Source organism: Pogoniulus pusillus, chromosome 8, assembly GCF_015220805.1.
Source record: "Pogoniulus pusillus isolate bPogPus1 chromosome 8, bPogPus1.pri, whole genome shotgun sequence".
In the NCBI taxonomy this organism is placed as follows: domain Eukaryota; kingdom Metazoa; phylum Chordata; class Aves; order Piciformes; family Lybiidae; genus Pogoniulus; species Pogoniulus pusillus.
Window position 1 is genome coordinate 37,037,546 of NC_087271.1, and position 22,367 is coordinate 37,059,912.

The 22,367-nt window shown below is 48.5% G+C and overlaps 1 protein-coding gene across 1 annotated transcript in view; it reads right to left on the reverse strand.

The window, feature by feature from the left end:
• C8H1orf21 (chromosome 8 C1orf21 homolog) overlaps positions 1-22,367 on the reverse strand; it is a 168,479-nt gene that overhangs the window by 44,016 nt on the left and 102,096 nt on the right. Inside the window, exon 3 of the mRNA XM_064148076.1 lies at positions 14,136-14,230. Coding sequence (XP_064004146.1) covers positions 14,136-14,230 — 95 coding nt within the window. The remainder of the gene's footprint in view (positions 1-14,135; positions 14,231-22,367) is intronic.

Consider the following 22,367-nt stretch of genomic DNA (forward strand, 5'->3'; position numbering starts at 1 on the left):
TGGCATTGGAATGGGCTGCCCAGGGAGGTGGTGGAGTCGCTGTGCCTGGAGGTGTTGAAGCCAAGCCTGGCTGAGGCACTTAGTGCCATGGTCTGGTTGACTGGCCAGGGCTGGGTGCTAGGCTGGACTGGATGATCTTGGAGGTCTCTTCCAACCTGGTTGATTCTATGTTGATGATGTATTTGTAGTTCAACTGCAGGCAGGTATCACAGAATAAGAGAACTGTTCTGGTTGGAAGAGACCTCAAAAATCCTGAACCCAGAACTGCCAGCTCACCACTACAACATGTCCCTCATCACTAGATCTACACAGCTTTGAAACTCCTTGAGGGATGGGGACTCCACCACTGCCCTGAGCAGCCCATCCCATGGCTTAACAACTCTTTCAGTGATACACTCCTGTCCACTATAGGATATTTCACACTGACTAGCCAGAGCTGGCAGAGGATGCCTAAAGCACCAGCAGTGCCTCATTGCTTGCCCAAGAGGGAGTTTACTGCCACAGCAGTGATGCAAACCCCAAACATTCACAGAGTCCCATTTCCAGCTTCTGCCACTCTGTTTAAAACAGAAGCACAAGCTGTCACCTTCAGCTGTGGTAAGACTAAAAGCTGTTTATGATGACCCCATTTGTCAAGTGCCTAAGTGATGCTCCAGGCATCTTATATCAATAATTGAAAATGTTTCTCATTCAGAAAAAGGAAAACAAATCCTCCAAGCTTAATTAAAAGTTAAAATCCTGAAAATGCAACATTTGGATTCCTTCCCTTCCCAAGTATAGCACACTCTTGGTTTCTTTTTTCAGGACAAGGTTTGTAGATGGCACCAGCAATATCTCAAGAACACTGGGAATGGCATCACTGTCCCTTGTCCCTGTCTGTAAGTTACATGATCTCACTTTTGCAGGGTCAGCCAGGTGGGAAGAGAGCTCCAAGCTCAGCCAGTCCAACCTAGCATCCAGCCCTAGCCAGTCAACCAGACCATGGCACTAAGTGCCTCAGCCAGGCTCGAACACTTCCAGGAACAGCAACTCCACCACCTCCCTGGGCAGCCCATTCCAATGCCAATCACTCTCTCTGACAACAACTTCCTCCTAACATCCAGCCTAGACCTCCCCTGCCACAGCTTCAGACTCTGTCCCCTTGTTCCGTTGCTGCTTGCCTGGCAGAAGAGACCAACCCCACCTGGCTACAGCCTCCCTTCAGGTAGTTGCAGACAGCAATGAGCTCTGCCCTGAGCCTGCTCTGCTGCAGGCTGCACACCCTCAGCTCCCTCAGCCAAATGTTCCTGCTCAGCAGCTCTGTGAGCACACAACTGCCTAGCAGGTGGGAAACCTCACAAAAGCAGCCCCAAGTGAAAGAGAAAAGCAGTGCAGTGCTTTGTGCTCATTCAGTACAACAGATACTGTCTTCATGATGATTAGTTAAATACTCACTGCTCTCCTGCTACAACTTCTAACTCCTCCAAGGAGTCCTTGCTCTTGGATTTCTATTAACTCCTCCAAGGAGTCCTTGCTCTTGGATCTTCTACTAACTCCTCCAAGGAGTCCTTGCTCTTGGATCTTCTATTAACTCCTCCAAGGAGTCCTTGCTCTTGGATCTTCTACTAACTCCTCCAAGGAGTCCTTGCTCTTGGATCTTCTACTAACTCCTCCAAGGAGTCCTTGCTCTTGGATCTTCTACTAACTCCTCCAAGGAGTCCTTGCTCTTGGATCTTCTACTAACTCCTCCAAGGAGTCCTTGCTCTTGGATCTTCTACTAACTCCTCCAAGGAGTCCTTGCTCTTGGATCTTCTACTAACTCCTCCAAGGAGTCCTTGCTCTTGGATCTTCTACTAACTCCTCCAAGGAGTCCTTGCTCTTGGATCTTCTACTAACTCCTCCAAGGAGTCCTTGCTCTTGGATCTTCTACTAACTCCTCCAAGGAGTCCTTGCTCTTGGATCTTCTATTAACTCCTCCAAGGAGTCCTTGCTCTTGGATCTTCTACTAACTCCTCCAAGGAGTCCTTGCTCTTGGATCTTCTACTAACTCCTCCAAGGAGTCCTTGCTCTTGGATCTTCTACTAACTCCTCCAAGGAATCCTTGCTCTTGGATCTTCTACTAACTCCTCCAAGGAGTCTTTGCTCTTTGATCTTCTACTAACTCCTCCAAGGAGTCCTTGCTCTTGGATCTTCTACTAACTCCTCCAAGGAGTCCTTGCTCTTGGATCTTCTACTAACTCCTCCAAGGAGTCCTTGCTCTTGGATCTTCTACTAACTCCTCCAAGGAGTCCTTGCTCTTGGATCTTCTACTAACTCCTCCAAGGAGTCCTTGCTCTTGGATCTTCTACTAACTCCTCCAAGGAGTCCTTGCTCTTGGATCTTCTATTAACTCCTCCAAGAAGTCCTTGCTCTTGGATCTTCTACTAACTCCTCCAAGGAGTCTTTGCTCTTTGATCTTCTACTAACTCCTCCAAGGAGTCCTTGCTCTTGGATCTTCTACTAACTCCTCCAAGGAGTCCTTGCTCTTGGATCTTCTACTAACTCCTCCAAGGAGTCCTACTATATATTTCTTCTTAAAGTAGTTTTTTACATTTCTTACTAAATGATCAGGAAAAGCAGAGGATAAAACCAGTGCTCAAAATTATTTAGGTGATGAGGAAAGTCTTGTATGGAGTGGATAGTGGGAGGAAAAAATCACCTTGTTTCTGTAAAAATGGGATAAAATGCAAGCTTCTCAAGCCAAGAATCACTGAATCACAGAATGGCTTAGGTTGGCAGGAACCTCAGAGATCATCTGCTCCAACCCTGCTGCCACGAGCAGAGACACAGTCACAGAAACACAGAATGGCTTAGATTGGAAAAGACCTTCAAGATCATCGAGTCCAATCATCAGTTTCACACTGACAAGTCCTTGACTAACCCTCTCAACTAGACTTGGTTGCCCTAAGACCTCATGCAACAACCCCAGCTCCCTCAGCCTGTCCTAGCAGAGGGGCTGCAGCCTTTTGATCATCCTTCTGGACTTGTTCCAACAGCTCTGTGTCTTCTTATGCTGGAGACACCAGAACTGGATGCAGCATTCATGGAATCAACCAGATTGGAAGAGACCTCCAAGATCATCCAGTCCAACCTCAATTCAAGGTGGAATCTCCCCAGAGCAAAGGGGCCCTGCTGGCCACACTGCTCTCAATGCAGCCCAGCTCACAGCTGCTTTCTAGGTGATGCCAGCTCGTGGTGAGCTTCTCATCAACCAACTCCCCCAGGTCTCTGTCTTCAAGGTTACTCTCAACCCACTCTGCACCCAGCTTGGCTTTGTGCCTGGGACTGGTGCAACCCAGATGCAGGCAGAAGGGTGCAGAATGGACTGTGAGCTACTGGTATTAAAGTCCTGTAAGAAAGGCAGACAGGGGCAAGGTCAAACTTTAAAATACTCTTCTGATAAAGACAGATTAGAAAAGTCCACAGGATCAGAGGCTCACAGGGCTGGAAGGGACCCAAGGAGACCATCCAGTCCAACCCCCCCTGCCACAGCAGGACCACACAATCTAGCACAGATCACAGAGGAACACATCCAGATAGACCTTGAAAGGCTCCAGAGAAGGAGGTGACTCTACAACCTCTCTGGGGAGCCTGTTCCAGTGCTCTGGGACCCTTACAGGAAAGAAGTTCCCCCTTGTGTTGAGCTGGAACCTCCTGTGCTGCAGCTTACACCCATTGCTCCTTGTCTTATCCCAGGCAGCAGTGAGCAGAGCCTGTCCCCCCTCTCCTGACCAGCCCTCAGATACTTATAAACATTTATCAAATCCCCACTAAGTCTTCTCTTCTCCAAACTAAGCAGCCCCAGGTCCCTCAGCCTCTCCTCATCAGGCAGTGCCCTCCAGTCCCCTCATCATCCTCATAGCCCTCCACTGGACCCTCTCCAGCAGATCCCTGTCCCTCTTCAACTGGGGAGCCCAAAACTGAACACAGCATTCAAGCAGAACCCCCAGCAGGGCAGAGAAGAGGGGAAGGAGAACCTCCCTTCATCTCCTGGATTTTCAAAAACTAAATACTAGGGGGAAAATCAAATATTTCTTCCACCTAAAACCATTTTAAAGGGGATCCAGAAGAAAAAGAATATTAATACTCAGGGAGATCATTTACTTTGATGTCTGTATAATATACAGTGACCTGTAAGTGGAATGAGCTAAAACTGACATAAATTCATTATGAGGAACCTTGCTTTGAAGACTATCACTGCAAATGTGACATGAAACAGGCAATATGGAAATCAGCTAATTGCAGGGCATTTAAAATAGCTGGCTCCAGTGACAATATCCTTCCCCTGCACATCTACTCCAGCTGCAAAAGGATGTTAGCCAAACATGCTGGAGAAGCTGCCTTATGAACACTGAAGTGCTGTAATTAGTTAGCAGTGATAGGGCAGGATTCGTGTAGGATCTCACACTTAGGGGAAAAACATAAAGCAAAAGATGACTTTTGAAAGCTAATTTCATAGAATCATAGAATCAGCCAGGTTGGAAGAGACTTCCAAGCTCAGCCAGGCCAACCTAGCACCCAGCCCTGGCCAATCAACCAGACCATAGAATCATAGAATCAAGCAGGTTGGAAGAGAGCTCCAAGATCAGCCACTCCAACCTAGCACCCAGCCCTATCCAATCAACCAGACCATGGCACTAAGTGCCTCAGCCAGGCTTTGTTTCAACACCTCCAGGGACAATGACTCCACCACCTCCCTGGGCAGCCCATTCCAATGCCAATCACTCTCTCTGTGAAGAATTTCTTCCTAACAGCCAGCCTATACCTCCCCTGGCACAACTTGAGACTGTGTCCCCTTCTTCTGTTGCTGCTTGCCTGGCAGAAGAGACCAACCCCACCTGGCTACAGCCTCCCTTCAGGTAGCTGCAGACAGCAATGAGGTCTGCCCTGAGCCTCCTCTTCTGCAGGCTGCACACCCCCAGCTCCCTCAGCCTCTCCTCACAGGGCTCTGCTCCAGGCCCCTCATCAGCTTCCTTGCCCTTCTCTGGACACCTTCCAGCACCTCAACATCTCTCTTGAATTGAGGAGCCCAGAACTGGACACAGCACTCAAGGTGTGGCCTGAGCAGTGCTGAGTACAGGGGCAGAAGAACCTCCCTTGTCCTGCTGGCCACACTGTTCCTGATGCAGCCCAGGATGCCATTGGCTCTGCTGCCCACCTGGGCACACTGCTGCCTCATCTGCAGCTGCTATCTACCAGGTCTCTCAACCTTTCCTCCTCACAGAGATGCTCCAGGCCCCTCAGCAGCTTCATACCTGTACTGGCCTGTCTGTTAGTTCCCTGTAACTTGAACTGGACACAATACTCCAGCTGTAGCTTCACTAAGACAGAATAAAGGGGAAAGAGAACCTCCCTCAACCTGATGGTCAGTCTTCTCTTAACAGAGTTGAGGTCACCATAGGCTATGTTGGCCACCAGGATACATTACCAGCTCATGCTGAACTCTTTGTCCACCAAAAATTCCCAGGAGAATAGTCTGTGGTATCACCTAACAAAGTAAAAACCAGAACTGCTCTTGCCTGCATGAGGCACAGCATTTGCTTTGCCAGGTCTGTCCTGGTGCAGCTCTGGGCAGCTTTGCCTGGAGGCACTGCACAGGCAGGGAGGCTCACATGCACCTCAGCCTGCTCACAGGATGCTGCCTATTTTATCCTAACATGACCCCTGCCACCACCTCCAACAGAATGCAGCTGAATATTACTCTCAGCACACCTTGTTGAAGTCACTTTACCTTTAATCCCTGGCTTTCATTTACTTACCTATCCCACAGCTGCATTCTGTAGTGGCATCTTTTGTTGTGACATTTGATTCTTGAACCTGAGAGAAGCAGCTGGGACAGGGATGGTCTGAGCAGGAGCTGGTGGGACCTGTTTCCACAGACTTCCCTCCAGGCCCTAGGATTTGGCTGATGCAGCACCCAGGCAAAGTGGATGGGCTGCCTCTCCTTGTGGGAAAACATGTGGGGGTGTAGCTTTGCTCTGTAGCCCTCAGCTTCTCTGCTCTCTTTTCTCAGGGAGAGAGGAAATGCATGGGGTGAGCAGAGCAGCAGTCCCTGCACATTATCAAGCTCCTGTTCACATCTGGCAACAATCACTTGGTCCTTCTATTGTTCTTATCTTTGGGCCAATCAACCAGACTATGGCACTAAGTGCCTCAGCCAGGCTTGGCTTCAACACCTCCAGGGACAGCAACTCCACCACCTCCCTGGGCAGCCCATTCCAATGCCAATCACTCTCTCTGACAACAACTTCCTCCTCACAGCCAGCCTAGATCTCCCCTGCCACAACTTCACACTCTGTCCCCTTGTTCTGTTGTGCTTGCCTGGCAGAAGAGCCCAACCCCACCTGGCTACAGCCTCCTTTCAGGTACTTGTAGACAGCAATGAGGTCAGCCCTGAGCCTCCTCTTCTGCAGGCTGCACACCCCCAGCTCCCTCAGCCTCTCCTCACAGGGCTGTGCTCCAGGCCCCTCACCAGCTTCCTTGCCCTTCTCTGGACACCTTCCAGCACCTCAACATCTCTCTTGAATTGAGGAGCCCAGAACTGGACACAGCACTCAAGGTGTGGCCTGAGCAGTGCTGAGTACAGGGGCAGAAGAACCTCCCTTGCCCTGCTGCCCACACTGCTCCTGATGCAGGCCAGGATTTGAAAAGGAGCACAACTGCCATGTTTCCTTACAAATACCTACCTCAACTCTTGTGATTAAAACATGTCTATAGCACTAATGACTTCCTTCTTTCATCTGTCTACTTGTTCTGTGCCCATCTGACTCCAAACACTCCTGCTTAGCTGACAGCTACTAAGTCAAGCAGCGGAGAGCAGCAGCACACAGTGCAATCCCAGATCTCCAGCACCTCATCCTGCTACATCCCATTCCTGCCTGCAGGCTTACAAGGACATGTGATTGTCAGCTCAAGATTTTCCCCACCAAGTGCACTGTGTCTGGCTTTGTTTTGAGGATGGAGATGCCCAGGCAGGAAGATGCTGGGAGCTGAGGTACCAGGAACGAAACCAGGACCTGAGAGCAAGTGGAGAGCTGTAGAAGCAACCTGGGGAAAGAAGTGAATCCTGTCAATGAGAGAACAGCAGGAAAACAATAACTGACTGTGACAGAGGCTTGAACAAGCTTGGGTTGTTTTCATCTCCTTTTCTTTCTTTTTCCTCTTCTGCTCAAGAGCCTGTGCTTTAATTCAAGGGGGCCTTTGGTTGTGCCAGCAGATGTCTTCACATGGAGCATCTTCTCTTTCACCTGGCATACAGCCCCAGATGTATTCCCACTTAGGGAGTGCTTCTGCTTTACAGTGTCAGCTCTGCTCAAAGTTTGAGCCCTGCCTAAGCCTCAGATTGAAGCTGAGGAGATGGGAATTCACTGACAGAGCCTTGTCTCTCCCAGGGATACCTATGCTTGTAGCAGCCCATCTCCAGCTCTGTCTTTAGTCTGACTAAAAGCCTGGGACCCTGAGCACAGCAGCACAGTACAAGAGGGCAGTTTGACTCTCATTCTCTTTATCTACTTGCCTGACCTCCCTTTATTTTTGGCCTCAACTCAGAAATAGTGCAACACCAAAGGCAGAGATGGAGCCACATCAAAGAGCCTAAGCTCTAAGGGAAGTGGGTTTGTTTTCACTTGTTTGGTTTTTTTTAAGTGAGACTTCAAAATACCTCCAAAAATGATGATGATAATGGGACTGAAAAAATCCAGTGGCATCTGAATAACAAAAGTCAAGCAGGAGTACGAGAGGCTAAGACAACCTACACTGCAGCAGTTCCCAGGGAACAGCCTACAGATCATCCAGTCCAACCCCCCTGCCACAGCAGGACAAGATTATCTAACACAGACCACAGAGGAACACATCCAGACAGGCCTTGAAAGGATCCAGAGAAGGAGGTGACTCTACAACCTCTCTGGGGTGCCTGTTCCAGTGCTCTGGGACCCTTACAGGAAAGAAGTTCCCCCTTGTGCTGAGCTGGAACCTCCTGTGCTGCAGCTTACACCCATTGCTCCTTGTCCTATCCCAGGGAGCAGTGAGCAGAGCCTGTCCCCCACTCCTGAGCAGCCCTCAGGTGTTTATAAACATTAAATCCCCTCTCAGTCTTCTCTTTTCCAGACTAAAAAGTCCCAAGTCTCTCTCTCTCTCAGCCTCTCCTCATCAGCCATGCCCTCCAGTCCTCTTATCCTCATAGCCCTCTGCTGGACCCTCTCCAGCAGATCCCTGTCCCTCTTCAACTGGAGAGCCCAAAACTGAAGGCAGTATTGAAGATGAGGTCTCTAGAGGGGGCCTACAATGGCACTCAGGTCATACATGTCATCCAGGCCATATTGCTGAGGGAGATGTGAATCAGCAGCCCTGTGACAATAGAGAAAGGTGACATGAAGAGACAAGAGAGGAGAGAAAAGGGCCAGTTGTTTCTGCTGACACCTTCCCTTGTTCCTAAGGGTTCTGTTGCCTGGAAATGGCTGAGGAGAAGACAGGATTATGTAAGAGCTTGCCAACTTTTCACACGTTCAGAAGCCTGAGTGATGGGCAGCTTAACCCATCTTCTAAGCAGGGAACTAAACCATGTTTACAAAGGGGAACTCAAACAGTGAGACCTCTGACATAAAACATCCAGCAGTGAGGAGGACTTGACAGTTCCCTGGATTAAAAAGCTGCATACATTACAGACAATCTAATCTCCTTATAGGAAGATGAGGCAAAGGAAAAGAAAGCCTTTTTGGAGTGCAGGATGGGTTTTGTTTTAAAGCACACAATCTGACTGAAGACTTTGTTGTGGTGCTGTGTTTTCTGTCTCCTGAGAGATGTGCCAGAATGGTTCTTAGAATCATAGAATCAAGCAGGTTGGAAGAGACCTCCAACATCATCCAGCCCAACCTAGCACCCAGCCCTGGCCAATCAACCAGACCATGGCACTAAGTGCCTCAGCCAGGCTTTGCTTCAACACCTCCAGGGACAGAGACTCCACCACCTCCCTGGGCAGCCCATTCCAATGCCAATCACTCTCTCTGCCAACAACTTCTTCCTAACATCCAGCCTAGACCTCCCCTGGCACAACTTCACACTGTGTCCCCTTCTTCTGCTGCTGGTTGCCTGGCAGCAGAGCCCAACCCCACCTGGCTCCAGCCTCCCTGCAGGGAGTTGCAGACAGCAATGAGGTCATCCCTGAGCCTCCTCTTCTGCAGGCTGCACACCCCCAGCTCCCTCAGCCTCTCCTCACAGGGTTTGTGTTCCAGGCCCTTCATCAGCTTCATTGCCCTTCTCTGGACACCTTCCAGCACCTCAACATCTCTCTTGAATTGAGGAGCCCAGAACTGGACACAGCACTCAAGGTGTGGCCTGACCAGTGCTGAGTACAGGGGCAGAAGAACCTCCCTTGTCCTGCTGGCCACACTGCTCCTGAGCCAGCCCAGGATGCCATTGGCTCTCTTGGCCACCTTGGGCACACTGCTGCCTCATCTTCAGCTACTATCTATCAGCTCCCCAACCCTGTATTAAGTTTTGTTTTCCCATCAAACATAACCTGTCAATAATAACCCAACAAGCACTGTGCTGCAGGAACATCTCTTCCCAAATTCATTCAGGGTCACAATTAGGTGCTACAAGAAAGCAGGCACTCACCAAACTGCAAAACCTATCTGTCCAGTTGTGAATACTTCAGCAACTGTGCCACCTCAGCAGACCTGGGTGGCTCTGAACTCTTCCTCATCACTCAAGAGATGCCTTACCTTCTGCAAATACTCTAAGTACAGCTGAAGGTGAATTTAAAGTAAGATATCAAATGGAGATAGGATGCTAAATTTTGGGGTAAGATATAAAATGGAGGCAAGATGTAAATTGAAGTAGGATGCTAAATTTTGTGGTGGGATGTTAAATTTTGGGGTAAGATGCTAAATTGGGGTGAGATACAAAATGGAGCTAAGATGCTAAATGTTGGGGTGGGATGCTAAATTTTGGGGTAAGATATAAAATGGAGCTAAGATGCTAAATGTTGGGGTGGGATGCTAAATTTTGGGGTAAGATGCTAAATTTTGGGGTAAGATGCTAAATTGGGGTGAGATATAAAATGGAGCAAAGAGCTAAATGTTGCAGTGGGATGCTAAATTTTGGGGTAAGATGCTAAATTGGGGTGAGATATAAAATGGAGCTAAGAGCTAAATGTTGCAGTGGGATGCTAAATTTTGGGGTAAGATATAAAATGGAGCTAAGATGCTAAATGTTGGGGTGGGATGCTAAATTTTGGGGTAAGATGCTAAATTGGGGTGAGATACAAAATGGAGCTAAGATGCTAAATGTTGGGGTGGGATGCTAAATTTTGGGGTAAGATGCTAAATTGGGGTGAGATATAAAATGGAGCTAAGATGCTAAATTTTGGGGTAAGATGCTAAATTGGGGTGAGATAAAAAATGGAGCTAAGATGCTAAATGTTGGGGTGGGATGCTAAATTTTGGGGTAAGATATCAAATGGAGCTAAGACGCCAAATTTTGGGGTGGGATGCTAAATTTTGAGCTAAGATGCTAAATTGGGGTGAGATATAAAATGGAGCTAAGATGCTAAATGTTGGGGTGGGATGCTAAATGTTGGGGTGGAATGCTAAATTTTGGGGTAAGATATAAAATGGAGCTAAGATGCTAAATTTTGGGGTAAGATGCTAAATTGGGGTGAGATATAAAATGGAGCTAAGAGCTAAATGTTGCAGTGGGATGCTAAATTTTGGGGTAAGATGCTAAATTGGGGTGAGATATAAAATGGAGCTAAGAGCTAAATGTTGCAGTGGGATGCTAAATTTTGGGGTAAGATATCAAATGGAGCTAAGATGCTAAATGTTGGGGTGGGATGCTAAATTTTGAGTTAAGATGCTAAATTGGGGTGAGATATAAAATGGAGCTAAGATGCTAAATGTTGGGGTGGGATGCTAAATTTTGGGGTAAGATATAAAATAGAGGTAAGATTCTAAATTTTGGGGTGAGATAAAATGGAGCTAAGATGCTAAATGTTGGGGTGAGATATCAAATGGAGAGAAGATGCTAAATTTTGGGGTGGGATGTTAAATTTTGGGCTAAGATATAAAATGGAGGCAAGATGTAAATTGAGGTGAGATGTTAAATTTTGGGGTGAGATGCTAAATTGATGTAAGATGTGTCCCTGCCCGTGGCAGGGGAGTTGGAACCAGATGATCCTTGTGGTCCCTTCCATCCCTGACTGATTCTATGCTAAATTCTATGCTAAAATCGAGCCTGAGAGACTCTTTTGCATTTTTTTAACTAAAAAACCCTCAGCCTTTTGCTCATTTTCCCTTTTTTCTCTGCTTACTAACAAAGCAGAGGTCTACAAACCAACCAAGTCACTTCTTGCAGTCACACATCTTCCAGTTCAAAACAAACATGCTTACAGTGGGGATGAAGCTGAGTGCACTGTGGATGCTGCCAGAAAAGGTGATCTTCCAGGCTCTAAATAAACCTTCAAATCCTGCTGCCAGACGAAGCTGTGCTGTCCACTGAGGCACCAGCAATGCAGAGTGGCAGGTAGCAAACACCTTGCCTGGAGACCGAGGCAGAAAACATCTTCCCTGCTGCTCCACCGGCACTTGAACAGTAGGGCTAGGACAGCCAAGTCAGCTCTGTGGTGCATCTGCCCTTCTGCAGCTCAAGCACCTGTGTCTGCAAGTGGGAATATGAACTATCCAGGTTGCTGTTGTTCACTGACATCCTCAGGAGAACAAAAGATCCTGAGCAGTGGGCTTTTGTGCAGCTGCCCCGTGACTACAGAGCCATTTAGTCTGGAAAAGACCTGTAAGATCACCAAGTCCAACTGTTAGCTCCACTAGATCATCACTAAACCACCCCTCAACATCTACATGGTTCTGAAATCCCTCCAGGGATGGGGACTCCACTGCTGATGTGGGCAGCCTGGTCCAGGGCTAGACAACCCTTCTGGGGAAGAAACTGTTCCTTGTGCCCAACCTAAACCTGCCCTAGTGCAACTTGAGGCCATTTCCTCTCATCTTATGACCTGTTACTTGGGAGAAGAGACTGGTCTCCACCTGGCTCCACTCCAACCTCCTTCAGGGAGCTGTACAGAGTCACATTTACTGTCAGCCTCTCCTTCTTCAGGCTGAACAACCCCAGGCACCTCAGCTGCTCCTCACTTCACCTGTTCTCCAGACCCTTCATCAGCTTTGTTGCCATCCTCTGGACCTGCTCCAGCACCTCAATATCCTTCTCAGGGTGATGGGCCCAAAACTAAAGCCAGTATTTGAGGTGCAGCCTCATCATTGCTGAGTACAGGGGCACAATTCCTGCACTGGTCCTGCTGGCCACACTTGCCAGGCCAGGATGCTGTTGGCCTTCTTGGCCACCCAGGTACACAGTGGCTTATCTTCAGCCAGTTGTTGATCAAGGCAAATCCACAGCTGGTGGTAATGGTTAATGTGAAATCTGCTGCTGCTGTTTCCCCTTTGGTTTTACCAACAGAAGGGAAATCCTCAAACAATCCTAGGTGAAGAAAAGCTGCAATGAAGGAGTGAAACCAGACATAAGATTCTGCACCCAACTACTATGATTATGAGAAGTCTGCAGGAAGTTAAAGCAGGCAAAGCCCCAAACAGCCAATTACACAGTTGACATTCCTTCAGCTTTAGAAAAGAAGAAATGGCTTCTCAGAAATGCCACAAGTGACTCAACCATGATTTTTAAGCTGCAACAACAGCATCCTAGTTCTTTCAAGTAGTACTAAGGCTTTACCTGCCATTTCCTTCCTGTACATGGAAGTATGAGCCAGCAAGGTGCTCAAATCAGGGGGAAAGGAACATATAAAATGACTCCTGTGACAGCTGTGTTAGGAACAAATTGCCTTTTAAATTCTAATCCCAATCAGCCTTACTGGTGGATTTGAAAGCATGTAAACCCAGGAAGCACAGAGCACATAATATCTATAGAAGTAGGTCGTTTTCTTACTGCTGCTTTACTCCCAACCCCTTTGCATTGTGGACAGACACATTTCAAAGGGTGTATAATGGATCTGCAAAGGAGTGGTCTCAGGAAGTGCTCACTGCAAGATCAAGTGAAGCCTAATTCAGGAAGGCTCCACATAGTTACTGCTGCTTTACTCCCAATCCCTTTGCATTATGGACAGACACATTTCAAAGGGTGTATAATGGATCTGCAAAGGAGTGGTCTCATCCAAGTGCTCACTGCAAGATCAAGTTGAGCCTAATTCAGGAAGGCTCCACATAGTTACTGCTGCTTTACTTCCAACCCCTTTGCATTATGGACAGACACATTTCAAAGGGTGTATAATGGATCTGCAAAGGAGTGGTCTCATCCAAGTGCTCACTGCAAGATCAAGTTGAGCCTAATTCAGGAAGGCTCCACATAGTTACTGCTGCTTTACTTCCAACCCCTTTGCATTATGGACAGACACATTTCAAAGGGTGTATAATGGATCTGCAAAGGAGTGGTCTCATCCAAGTGCTCACTGCAAGATCAAGTGGAGCCTAATTCAGGAAGGCTCCACATAGTTACTGCTGCTTTGCTCCCAACCCTTTTGTAATACAGATAGACACATTTCAAAGGGTGCATACTGGATCTGCAAAGGAGGGGACTGAGTGGGCTCATGAAGTGCTCACTGCAAGATCAAGTGGAGCCTAATTCAGAAAGACTCCACTTTCTTACTGCTGCTTTGCTCCCAACCCCTTTGCATTATGGACAGACACATTTTAAAGGGTGTATACTGGATCTCCAAAGGAGTGGTCTCATGAAGTGCTCACTGCAAGATCAATGTGGTGCCTAATTCAGGAAGGCTCCACATAGTTACTGCTGCTTTACTCCCAACCCCTTTGCATTATGGTCAGACACATTTCAAAGGGTGTATAATGGATCTGCAAAGGAGTGGTCTCAGGAAGTGCTCACTGCAAGATCAAGTGGAGCCTAATTCAGGAAGGCAAGCAGAGAGTTGTGTTTTGCACCTTCTCTGGGAGCATTGCAGAGAGTTCTGAGACTGTGGAGGAAATCCTCTTGCCGCCTGCTGTAAGCTGTAGCTGGAATGTGCTGCACATTGCATATTTCATGACAAAAGCAGAGCCAAGTTATTTCATTAGAGAAGTGATAAGTTCAATCCTTACCAAGTTTTCTTGGTTCCTGGCTGCTATTTTCTGATCATCTTCTCCCCCATTTTTCATGTATTTGACCTCTTCCACTGGTTTGATCCTATACTCATCTGAGCACCAAGAAAAACAAAACAAAACAAAACAAAAAGGAAAAAAAGGGGAAAAAAAAAAGAAAAAAAATTTTTTTGAACCAGTGTCTTTCAGCAGCTGGGACAAAAAGCAAACCAAAAGCAAAACAGCTAGCTAGAAAATGCCCTAATTAAGCAAAGTAACTAAAAACTACACATATAATAGTTTCAAAAGCTTAAATGGGACTGATACCATGGAAGCTTTTCCTGACTGATGCTTCAAGGAGAACTCACAGCTCTTGTTTCTAGTAGCTCTGTGGTCTAGCACAGCCACAGCACCATGAATAGGGGACCTTTGGTGTGGGCTCTCCCTCACATCCCTAAGCTCCTGTACAGTAGATCTAATAGCAACAACCTTTTTGCTCCTCCGTCCCCTCTGCATTTTCACTGTCAGTGGGCAAACAAGAGATGTACAGTATCAGAGAATCAGAGAATCAACCAGGTTGGAAGAGACCTCCAAGCTCATCCAGTCCAGCCTAGCACCCAGCCCTGGCCAGTCAACCAGACCATGGCACTAAGTGCCTCAGCCAGGCTTGGCTTCAACACCTCCAGGGATGGTGACTCCACCACCTCCCTGAGCAGCCCATTCCAATGCCAATCACTCTCTCTGACAACAACTTCCTCCTAACATCCAGCCTATACTTTCCCTGGCACAACTTGAGACTGTGACCTCTTGTTCTATTGCTGGTTGCCTGGCAGAAGAGCCCAACCCCACCTGGCTACAGCCTCCCTGCAGGGAGCTGCAGACAGCAATGAGCTCTGCCCTGAGCCTCCTCTTCTGCAGGCTGCACACCCCCAGCTCCCTCAGCCTCTCCTCATAGGGTTTGTGCTCCAGGCCCTTCACCAGCTTCCTTGCCCTTCTCTGGACACCTTCCAGCACCTCAACATCTCTCTTGAATTGAGGAGCCCAGAACTGGACACAGCACACAAGGTGTGGCCTGACCAGTGCTGAGCACAGGGGAAGAAGAACCTCCCTAGTCCTGCTGGCCACACTGCTCCTGAGCCAGCCCAGGATGCCATTGGCTCTGCTGCCCACCTGGGCACACTGCTGCCTCATCTTCAGCTACTATCTATCAGTACCCCCAGCTCCCTTTCTTCCTGGCTGCTCTCAGCCACTCTGGCCCCAGCCTGTAGTGCTGCTTAGGGTTTTTGTGGACAAAGTGCAGAATCCTGCACTTGGCCTTGTTCAGTCTCATCCCATTGGCCTCTGCCCACCCATCCAGCCTGGCCAGGTCCCTCTGCAGGGCTCTCCTACCTTCCAACAGATCAACACCTGCTCCTAGCTTGGTGTCAGTAGTTACTAGGGAAGAGTCTGTCCATGGGTGCACCTTGCTTTGAGAATAGCTCTTGTTACAAGCAGTGCTGATGGAGGCTATATAAAATTGCACTTAAAAGTAAAAAAAAAACCCTCCCAAACACCCAGTCCCCAAAGCTACTGCATTTGGTTTTAATGTTGGTTTTCCTGCCCTGTTTAAATGGAGCTAAAGCTAAAGGTACACAGTGCACAGACACAGAGTGATTTCTGGAGGAAGGAACCCATGCTGACCATCTTCCTCTCCCCACTCCCCCCTCCAAAACCATATTTCCCACACAAGAATGTTTTCCAAAGTGAGAAAATCAGTAAGAGAAGTAAGATTCCTGGTCTGCCCTTAATGTTCATCAGCTAGGCACACTTCAGCTTGTCCACTACATATTAGGAAGGAGTTCTTCAGTACAAGAGTGGTGAGACTCTGGAACAAGTTGCCCAAAGAGGTTCTACATGGCACCTTCCTGGAGGTGTCCAAGGCCAGGTTGGATGAAGCCCTGAGCAGCCAAGTCAGGCTGGATGTGAGGAGGAAGTTGTTGAGCATGAGAGTGGTGAGAGGCTGGAATGGGTTGCCCAGGGAGGTGGTTGAGGCCCCATGGCTGGAGGTGTTTAAGGCCAGGCTGGATGAGGCTGTGGCCAGCCTGATCTAGAGCAGGGTGTCTCTGTTCATGGTCGAGGGCTTGGAACTAGATGATCCTGGTGGTCCATTCCAACCCTGCCTGATTCTATGATTCTTGATTCTATGAAGTCTAGTTGAGAGGTGTCTCTGCCTGGGGCAGGGAGGTTGAAGCAGATGATCTCTGAGGTCTCTTCCAACCTGGGCCATTCTGGGATTGTATGGAATACTGAATTCCCAGCTCCAGTACTGAAATATATCTAACAAACACACACTATCCCACAGCAAACAGCTGCACTGAGACTAGGAACAGAGGCATTTTGTCTCTTTGGCAGGGCAAGAGTGATGCAGGGAAAAGTGGTGCTTCTCTCTAGCCTGCAAACATCGTCCTTGCAGCCCCAACACTATCACTTTCTGTTCTGGTTATCTTTGCAACCTGTGAAGCCAGCAGAAACAAACCCAAAGTTCTGCATCCAACACTCCTCCAGCCAGGATATATGCAAAAAAAAGAGACTTTATCCCATGGAAGTGAAAAATGTTGCTCCAAAATGAAATGAGCCACAGTACACCAGGAATAAAAGGCAAAACCTGGGCAAATGAAAAGCAACAGCATGAATTTGAGTCTATTTATTTGGGTTTTCAAGCTACTTATCTCACTTGCTAAGGGTAACACGAAGCCTAAATGGATTTTTTTCTGGGTTGCTCTCGTGTTAAAAAGAATCAGAATTATTTAGAAGGAAGTTTGTTTTCAGGCAATCATTAACCACAGAGTGCAGGAGTTAAATAAGCTTAAACTAATCTTCTTTTAAAGCTACAACATGGTTTTCCACCTGCAGAATCATAAAGGTTGTAAAAGACCTCTGAGATCCTCAAGCCCAACTGTTAACAGCACCATGCTCACTAATCCATGTCTCCAAAAGCCATGTCTACACGTTTTTTGAACACCCCCAGGGATGGGGACTCCACAACCTGCTCCAATACCTGACCACTCTTGCAGCAAAGACATTTCTCCTAATAGCCAACCTAAATCTCTCTTGGCACAACCTGAGGCCATTTCCCCTCACACTATCACTTGTTACTTGGGAGAAGAGATCAACCCTCATCTATCATAGAATCACAGACTCAAACAGGTTGGAAGAGACCTCCAAGATCAGCCAGTCCAAACTAACACCCAGCCCTAGACAATCAACCAGACCTCATCCAACTAAGTACCACATCCAGGCTTTGCTTCAACACCTCCAGGGGCAGCAACTCCCTCACCTCCCTGGGCAGCCCATTCCAATGCCAATCACTCTCTCTGACAACAACTTCCTCCTAACAGCCAGCCTAGACCTTCCCCAACACAACTTGAGACTCTGTCCCCTTGTTCTCTTGCTGGTTGCCTGGCAGAAGAGACCAACCCCACCTGGCTACAACCTCCCTCCAGGGAGTTGTAGACAGCAATGAGGTCTGCCCTGAGCCTCCTCTGCTGCAGGCTGCACACCCCCAGCTCCCTCAGCCTCTCCTCACAGGGCTCTGCTCCAGGTCCCTCCCCAGCATTGCTGCCCTTCTCTGGACACCTTCCAGCCCCTCAACATCTCTCTTGAATTGAGGAGCCCAGAACTGGTCACAGCACTCAAGCTGTAGCCTGACCAGTGTTGCTGACCTCATTCCAACCTCCTTTCAGGGAGCTACAGAGAGCCAGGTCTTCCCCTCAGCCTCCTTTTCTCCAGACTAAACAACCCCAGCTCCCTCAGCTGCTCCTCACTTGACCTGTTCTTCAGACCCTTCATCACCTTCACTGCCCTTCTCCAGACCCTCTCAAGCACCTCAATGTCCTTCTTGGAGTGATGGCCCCAAAACTGAAGCCAGTATTTGAGGTGCAGCCTCACTACTGCTCAGTACAGGGGCACAACCCCTGCCCTGCTCCTGCTGACCAAACTGTTGCTGAATCAGGCCAGGATGCTGTTAGCCTTCTTGGCCACCTGGGCACATATTGGCTCATCTTTACCCAGCTGTCAAAGGCAAATCCACAGCTGGTTAAAGTGAAATCTGCCCAAAGCTGAAATTTGGCCTAGTCCATATCCATATCCATAGAGACTTTATTTCTTCTAGCATGAATTTACCAACCAGCAGCATCTCTGGCACCTCAAAACAGAGGGAAGAACTCCACATCTAATAATGCTGCCTGCAAATGTGAACAACAGCAACAGCTCTGGGTTCTTCCTTTTTATCAACATAATTAAGTTCATCTGGAGGTGACAATTCATAAACCCAAAGAGGCTGAACACAATGAAGCCTGAGAATTAGAAGGACTTGACTGAGTGCAGTATCTAACTCACATTTTTCTCACTCCTTCAATCATCTCTGCTGCAATTAGCAATAAAACCCACACGCTGCAGAAGCATAAAGCTCCCACAGTGGCATGGAGGGATGTGAACAGGAAAAGAGAAAGAGAAAATAGCACAAAGGAGGCTGCACAACCAGCAACTAGGTCCATGCAGACTAAAAGAGAGAGGCAGGTCCAACCCTGCCTTGTAAAACATGAGTAAGGTATGGAGCTCCAGATGTTCAGTGGCAATAATAACCTCTGAGACGTGTCTCCTTCTTAGGCCAGCAGGATCACAGCCTCACAGGATGTTAGGGGTTGGAAGGGACCCAAGGAGAGCATTGAGCCCAAGCCCCCTGCCACAGCAGGACCACACAATCTGGCACAGATCACAGAGGAACACATCCAGACAGGCCTTGAAAGGCTCCAGAGAAGGAGACTCCACAACCTCTCTGGGGAGCCTGTTCCAGTGCTCTGGGACCCTTACAGGAAAGAAGTTCCCCCTTGTGTTGAGCTGGAACCTCCTGTGCTGCAGCTTACACCCATTGCTCCTTGTGCTATCCCAGGGAGCAGTGAGCAGAGCCTGTCCCCCCATCCTGAGCAGCCCTCAGATGCTTATAAACATTGATTAAATCCCCTCTCAGTCTTCTCTTCTCCAAACTAAACAGCCCCAGCTCCCTCAGCCTCTCCTCATAAGGCAGTGCCCTCCAGTCTGCTCATCATCCCCACAGCCATCCGATAGACTCTCCAGCAGATCCCTGTCCCTAATCTCAGCAGATTAACTGTGCTTGAAAACCAAGCACCTGTCCAGGCAGGAGAACATCCTATGTGGACTGTATGTCAGGGATGCTCCCCTGGTGACACTGTCTCTTGCAGCAAATGGACCAGGACACTGTCCATGTGACCCCATGATGGCTGTGCCTGATGACTGCACTGTTCTTTAAATGCCTTTCTATAATACCCAGTATCACCTTCTCCAGGAGCAGAGGTCAGACTCACAGGTCTGTAGTTTCCTGGCTCTTCCTTCATGCCCTTTTTGTAGACAGGAATAACACTTCACAGAATCACAGAAACATGCAGGTTGGAAAAGACCTTCAGGCTCACCAAGTCATAGAATCAGAGAATCACAGAATCAATCAGGTTGGAAGAGACTTCCAGTCCAAACTAGCACCAATCCCTGTCAACAGATACCCTTACTCTACAAGGTTCACCCCTAAACTATATCCCCAAGCACCATATCCAAATGACCTCTAAACACACAACAGGCTCCATGAACTTAGAATCATAGAATCAAACAGGTTGGAAGAGATCTGCAGTCCAAACTAGCCCCCAGCCCTAGCCAATCAACTAGACCATGGCACTAAGGTTCTCCAGCCACTCTGGCCCCAGCCTGTAGTGTTGCTTGAGGTTGCTGGGGCCAAAGTGCAGAACCCTGCCCTTGGCCTTAAATCTCATCCCATTGGCCTCTGCCCACTTGACTGTCCTTGCAGGACAGCACAGGTGATGGCACTCTTCCTTCCATCACACCAGTTGCAAGGTAAGTGCAAATGCCTGAGACATGCAGCAGCAAGGAAGTTTCCAGAAATAAAATAGTCATTTTTCATTACATTTTCAGGACCAGTTGAATGCATCATGCCAGTGAGCAAGTCTCTCTGGGGGGAAATCCACACAGTTCAGAGAATCATAAAATCAAATAGGTTGGAAGAGACCTCCAAGCTCAGCCAGTCCAACCTAGCACCCAGCCCTATCCAGTCAACCAGACCATGGCACTAAGTGCCTCAGCCAGGCTTGGCTTCAACACCTCCAGGCACAGAGACTCCACCACCTCCCTGGGCAGCCCATTCCAATGCCAATCACTCTCTCTGCCAACAACTTCCTCCTCACATCCAGCCTAGACCTCCCCTGCCACAACTTCAGACTCTGTCCCCTTGTTCTATTTGTGGTTGCCTGGCAGAAGAGCCCAACCCCACCTGGCTGCAGCCTCCCTGCAGGGAGTTGTAGACAGCAATGAGCTCTGCTCTGAGCCTCCTCTTCTGCAGGCTGCACACCCCCAGCTCCCTCAGCCTCTCCTCACAGGGCTGTGCTTCAGGCCCCTCACCAGCTTCATTGCCCTTCTCTGGACACCTTCCAGTATAGAATCATAGAATCATAGAATCAACCAGGATGGAAGAGACCTCCAAGCTCATCCAGTCCAACCTATTGTATCTCAACATCTCTCTTGAGTTCTTGAACCCCTCCAGTGCTGGTGACTCCACCACCTCCCAGGGCAGCCTGTTCAATTTCTGACCACTCCTTCAGGAAAGCCTATTTCCTCTCATCCTATCACTAGCTTCTTGGGAGAAGAACTGAGTGATGTCAACTTTGAAGTAACAGTATTACTCATAAGATCTCTTAATCTCCTATCCCAGGCAAAATATTTTCCTTGCATTAGGGAGCACAAACACAAGCTATTGGCAACATCAGCTCACACTGAGCAATCACTTGCTGGAGGATGGTATAAATAGCTATGACTCCACGTTGAAAGGGGAGAGAAAACAGCTGAGTAATTACACTGACACAGAGAATAAAATGAGGAGTAGCCAGCTGAAATCCCAGGCTGGATGAGGCATACCTGGAAACATCTATTTCTGACCTAGTCCCTGAGTAAAAAGCCCACCTCTGATTCATTTCAGTAGCTGTTAAACTAAGCTGCTAAAACAAGAGTAACTATCAAATTGCAGCTAAAATGTTGGCATTTGAACCTGAAACCTTTCTGCCAGCAGAGCAGAAAAGATGAAATTTCGTTCACAGGTCCTCCTCTAGTACCAGGAGACCTCATGGTGGCCTTCCAGTACTTAAAGGCATGATGAGGAGGGTCAGGGCTTCCCAGTTCCAAAAGGACAGGGAGCTACTGTTCAGTGTGCAGAAGAGGAGGCTCCCAGGTGACCTTCTTGTGGCCTTCCAGCATCTGAAGTGGGCTACAAAAAAGCTGGGGAGGGACTTTTTAGGCTCTCAGGGAGTGCCAGGACTAGGAGGAATGGAGCAAAGCTGGAGATGGGTAGGTTCAGCCTGGCTGTGAGGAGGAAGTTGTTGAGCATGAGAGTGGTGAGAGGCTGGAATGGGTTGCCCAGGGAGGTGGTTGAGGCCCCATGGCTGGAGGTGTTTAAGGCCAGGCTGGCTGAGGCTCTGGCCAGCCTGGTGTAGGGTAGAGTGTCCCTGGCCATGGCAGAGGAGTTGGAACTGGCTGATCCTTGTAGTCCCTTCCAACCCTGACTGATTCCATGATACTGAAGAGAGTACAGTGGAGGCTACGAAGATGCTGAGGGGCTCAGAGCCCTGGGGCTGTTTAGCCTGGAGAAGAGCAGTCTGAGAGGGGAGCTGATCAATGCTCTGCAAAAGCTAAAGAGAGGGGACAAGAGGATGAGGCCAGACCCTTTTCAGTGGTGCTCAGTGATAGGATGAGTGGCAACAGGCACAAACTGGAGACCAGGAGGTTCCAGCTGCACAGAAGGAAAAACTTTGCCATGAGGGTGCTGGAGCCCTGGAGCAGGCTGCCCAGAGAGGTTGTGGAATCTCCTCTGGACAGATTCAAAACCCACCTGGTCACAGCATCACAGAATAGCTTTGGGTGGAAGAGACCTTTAAGATCATCTAGCTCAACCTCCAACCCAGCACAGCAAGGTCACCACTGACCCATGTCCCTAAGCACCAGGTTCACACACTGTTTAAATACCTCCAGGGATGGTGACTCTATCCCTGGTGTGATAACCCTTTCCATGTGGAAATATTTCCCAATATCCAGCCTTGCAATACTGAGAACCTGATCTGGGTGAACCTGTGTTATCAGGAGTGTTGGACTAGAGGGTCCCCAGAGGTCACTTTCAACCCTTACCACTCTGTGATTCAGTGA